Genomic DNA, 4647 nt, shown 5'->3' on the forward strand with positions numbered 1-4647 from the left:
GCTGAGGTGGGTGTTGGAAGGATGCAAGGCAGGCCAGTGTGGTCAGAACGGAGCCAGATGTAGTGAGCATAGCTCACTGCAGGCTCCAACTCCTGGGCTCAAGTGATCCTCCCGCCTCAGCCGCCCAAGTAGCAGGGGAGGAGGGAGGAGACAGGTCCTCTGTCTGATTATGCCAGATCAGGTTGTGCAGGTCCCCTGGTGAAAGCTGAAACAGGGACAAATGTCCAGGGTTTGGGTGTGATATCCTGTGCTCTTTATTTGGGGTTAAACCCAGTGGCCCAGAGCTGCCTGGTGACACCTCCCTGAAAGCAGAAGAGGCTCAGGACTGACAGCCGTGGGTGCGCATATATTCCGAAAATTCCTCCAGTTGGTCCCGCAATTCTTCCTTGCTGGCATCTCCATCTGCTGGCCAAAGCATGAGGAACGTCTCCCTGCCCAGAACGTAGCTGTAACTGTGGGTTACAAGAAGCAAGAAGGTGAGGAGAACCTGGTGCCCCTGGGGATATGGGGACCTCCCAGCCCTGCCCTGTCTGACAGCCTGCCAGAGCCTTAGCCTGTAGTGTCCATGCCCGAGGGCTCTCTCTGATCTTCCAGCCTCTTAGTCCAAATCAATGGGAATTAGTAAATGCTTCCCTGGCCGGGTGCGGTGGCTTATGCCTGTAACCCCAGCATTTTGGGAGGCCGAGGTGGGCGGATCACTTGAGGCCAGGAGTTTAAGACCAGCCTGGCCAACATGATGAAAACCTGTCTCTACTAAAAATACAAAAATTAGCCAGGCGTGTGGTCCCAGCTACTACTTGGGAGGCTGAGGCAGGAGAATTGCTTGGAACCTCCAGCAAAAATTGTAGAACTGAGGGCTGGGTTGAGGGTAGGGAAGAAGGCCCAGGCCTGAGTCCCCAGGACAGGTGGAACCCCTCACGCACTCAGATTTGATTCTCCACAGGTCTGACGTCTGGCCCATGATGAGGTATGATTCCTGTTCTTGCAACCCCAGGGAGTCACGGCAGGTGGCGTGGGAGACGAATTTCTTCATGGCCAGGGGTGTGGCAGGGTCCGTACCTGGAGAAAACCCAGTGTGTGTGCATACACAGGTCTGACCCTCCCACGCAATGGGACCCCCAGGGTGGGCCCCCAGGGTGACCCCACACTGGGATTCCTTCTTTGCCATCTGGGACATACCACTCTTAATGATGTCTTCGAGCTGCATGTTGTAATAGATGTAAGGGTTGGAGGCAGAGACCTCCACAGATTCCAGCTTTGTCTTGTACACTGGGGAAGGGGAGGGTGTCATGTTGGCATTCGGCCTGCAGGTGGGCTCTGCCTGTCCCCTGTGGCTCCCCACACTCACCAAAATCCACGCCTGCCTCACATGCTGTTGTCTGGAGCTCCTCCGGCCTCCATTGGCCACTGGGCTTCTGCAGGGATGGACACTGTCCTGCAGGGTCAGGAGGGCGTCTGCTCTGGCTGCGCTGGGACAGGGGACTTCCTCCCATTCACCCCCCACCCTCCCTCCCTTCAGCCCCCAGGCCTGGGTCTCTGCATCTGACCCTTCTGGTCTGTGGGGCTCTCTCTCTATCTCTTTTTCTTTTCTTTTTCCTTCCTCCTTCCTTTCTTTTTCTTCTCTCTCTCTCATATTATTATTATTATATTTTTAAGAGATGAGGGGCTCTCACTATGTTGCCCAGGCTGGTCTCAAACTCCTGGGCTGAAGCAATCCTCTCACCTCGGCCTCCCAAAGTGTTGGGGACAACAGGTGTGAGCCATCATACTTGGCCTATTTATTTATTTATTTTTTGAGACAGAGTCTCGCTCTGTTGCCTGGGCTGGAGTGCAGTGTGATCTCAGCTCACTGCAACCTCCACCTCCCAAGTTCAAGTGATTCTCATGCCTCAGTCTCCTGAGTAGCTGGGACTATAGGCATGCACCACCACGCTCAGCTAATTTTTGTATTTTCAGTAGAGATGGAGTTTCACCATGTTGGCCAGGCTGGTCTCAAACTCCTGACCTCAAGTGATCCACTCACCTTGGCCCCCAAAATGCTGGGATTACAGGTGTAAGCCACTGAGCCCGGATTTTTTTTTTTTTTTTTTGAGACGGAGTCTCGCTCTGTCGCCCAGGCTAGAGTACAGTGGCGCAATCTCGGCTCACTGCAAGCTCCGCCTCCCGGGTTCACGCCATTCTCCTGCCTCGGCCTCTCCAAGTAGCTGGGACTACAGGCGCCCGCCACCACACCCGGCTAATTTTTTTTTTTTTGTATTTTTAGTAGAGACGGGGTTTCACCGTGGTTTCGATCTCCTGACCTCGTGATCCGCCCGCCTCGGCCTCCCAAAGTGCTGGGATTACAAGCGTGAGCCACCGCGCCCGGCCCCGGATTTTTTTAAATTTATTTTTGAGACAAGGTCTTGTTGTATCACCCTGGCTGGAGTGCAGTGGCGCAAGCATAGCTCACTACAGTCTCCAACTCCTGGGCTCAAGTGATCCTCCCGCCTCAGCCGCCCAAGTAGCTGGGACTACAGGTACTTACCACCATTCCTGGCTAATTTTTTAAAAATATTTTTTTTGTAGAGATGGGGTCTCACTGTGTTGCCCAGGCTGGTCTGGAACTCCTGGCCTCAAGCCATCCTCCTGCCTCGGCCTCCCAAAGTGCTGGGATTACAGGCATGAGCCACCATGCCCAGCGTCTGTCTCTCTTTTTGGTCACTTTCTTGTCTATTTCTCCTGTCTTCGTCTCTTTGTGTCTTTCTCTCTCTCTCCGTGTCATTTGATCTTTGGCAGTGCGAGTATGTGTGTGTGACAAGCTTTGTCTCTCTGTGCCTTCTTTCTGTCTCTCTTTGCCTCTGCCTCTGTCTCTTTCTCTTTCTGTCTAAACTCAGGCCAGACTACAGCCAGGAGGAGGCTTGAAGGGCTCCTGAATCTGCCCCCCACAACCTGGCAGCCCCAGTCTGGCAGCATGGGGCTCACCCTCGGCACATCTCACCCTCTGCACATCTGCAGACGTCTTTGTGGCAGATCTTTCGCAGGGAAGATTGCTCTGTGGGCAGGTTGTAGAAAGTGCTGCACCTCCGGGCTGTGGATGGAGGGTGCAGGGGTTGGGGGAGGGCATTGTCTTGGGCCAGTGTTCCTGGGGGTTCATTGCCTACCTCGCCTAGTCCTGAGAAGTCTTCACCCGCTCCAGGCCCTGGCCTGCCTTCCCCATCCTCCAAAGTCCAGGCTCCGTCCTGCCCCTCCTTGTCCCTGGGCTGTGCCCTCCAGGTCCTCCCAGACCTTCCCCTGTTCCTGGCCCTGCCCCCTACAAACCTCACTTTGAAGGGCCCTGGCCAGCCACCTCTGTCGACAGCCACGCCCACTCAAAAGAGCCTGCCCCTTCCCCACCCATTCCCAGCAGGCCATGCCCAGTCCCCCTTCAACTTTGCCCCATCTCCTTCCTGTCCTCGCCCACCTAGGTCAATCCAATAAGACCTCGCCCCTTATGTCTACCCAGGCCCAGCCCCCTTTTGGCAATGCCCAGTCTCTCATCGCCTGGCACCTGGCCCTGTCCTTTGCAGGCCTCATCCCCATGCACGGGGGCCCCTACTTACAAGGCTCGTAGTAGTCGTAGATGGTGACCAGGGCGGCCTGCAGGAACTCCACCTGCAGCATCCTGTGAACCCGAAAGCCCAGCACCGTGTTTTTCTCATGGGAGAGCTGGAGAGAACAGAGTCCTGTCTGAGCCGGTCAGGGCCACTGACTGTGGGGCACTGACCTTGTGGCACTGACCGTGAGGCCTTGGCTGTTGACATTGGCCATGACCACGGACCATGTGGCCTTGACCACAGGAATCGCAACTGGAGGAGCTGACCTGAGAGGGCCTGGCTCTCTGCAAAACCCACCCAGGGGACCAACCTTGGGTTCTCCAGCCCCCAGCGTGCCCACACACCTCTGGTGGAGGGCACCCGGCCCCTCTCACCTTTTCCAGGTAGAGGACAACAGTGCTGTCACTGGTACTTGTCTTGGTTTCGTACTGAAAGGCGTACCTCTCCACATCACTCGTGAGCTGGGGCAGAGGGTGGAGACTGGAGGGTGGCTGACAGCCTCCAAGGCCCCTAGCCCTAGAGCTCCAGCCTTTGTCCAATCAACCCCATGCTAGGGGAAACTGAGGCCCAAGCAGGGAAAAGATTTGGTTTTGGCCATGCAGAGAGTCAACCAGAAGTAACGATGGAGCGTTAATCCAGGAGCCTTGATTTGAGTAGACACTGTCCTGCACCCATGTGGGAAGTATGGGAAGGTTGCTCAGGAAGCAGGTAGGTGGGGTCTGCATTACCTGTTTGAGGTCATCCTGGTTGGGGTAGAAGCCCGTGAGCAGGGAGACCTCCATGATAGTCATTGTGGCCTCTCGATTGTTCTGGAACCTGGAAGTTCACAGCCCCAGTCTTTCCCCACTATCCTCCCACCTCTCTCTCCATGCTGCCCACTGCTGTTGTCTCTGGCTTGGACTAGCGCAGTAGCCTCCTCCCAGGTCTCCCCATGTCCCCTTTGCCACTCACAACACAGAGCTTTAGTAAGCAGAAATCTGACTACCTCGACTTGTTGCTTCAATTACCAAATGCCTTGCCTCAATCCTGACACCCTTCCGCGTCACCTCCTCCCACCTCAGCCTCCATTTGATCA

The 4647-nt window shown here is 55.6% G+C and overlaps 1 protein-coding gene across 1 annotated transcript; it reads right to left on the reverse strand.

Annotated features, from left to right (window-relative positions):
- Positions 1-230: 230 nt before the first annotated feature.
- On the reverse strand, positions 231-3689 carry LOC100587458 (complement C3-like). Its single transcript, XM_030821872.1, has 6 exons — positions 3579-3689; positions 2978-3067; positions 1349-1435; positions 1180-1269; positions 924-1059; positions 231-452 (listed from the first exon to the last, which is right to left on the reverse strand). The coding sequence occupies exons 1-6, from the start codon at positions 3637-3639 to the stop codon at positions 320-322; spliced, it is 597 nt and encodes a 198-aa protein (XP_030677732.1). The 5' UTR covers positions 3640-3689; the 3' UTR covers positions 231-319.
- Positions 3690-4647: the final 958 nt, after the last annotated feature.

Source organism: Nomascus leucogenys, chromosome 10 (genome assembly GCF_006542625.1).
Source record: "Nomascus leucogenys isolate Asia chromosome 10, Asia_NLE_v1, whole genome shotgun sequence".
Classification (NCBI taxonomy): domain Eukaryota; kingdom Metazoa; phylum Chordata; class Mammalia; order Primates; family Hylobatidae; genus Nomascus; species Nomascus leucogenys.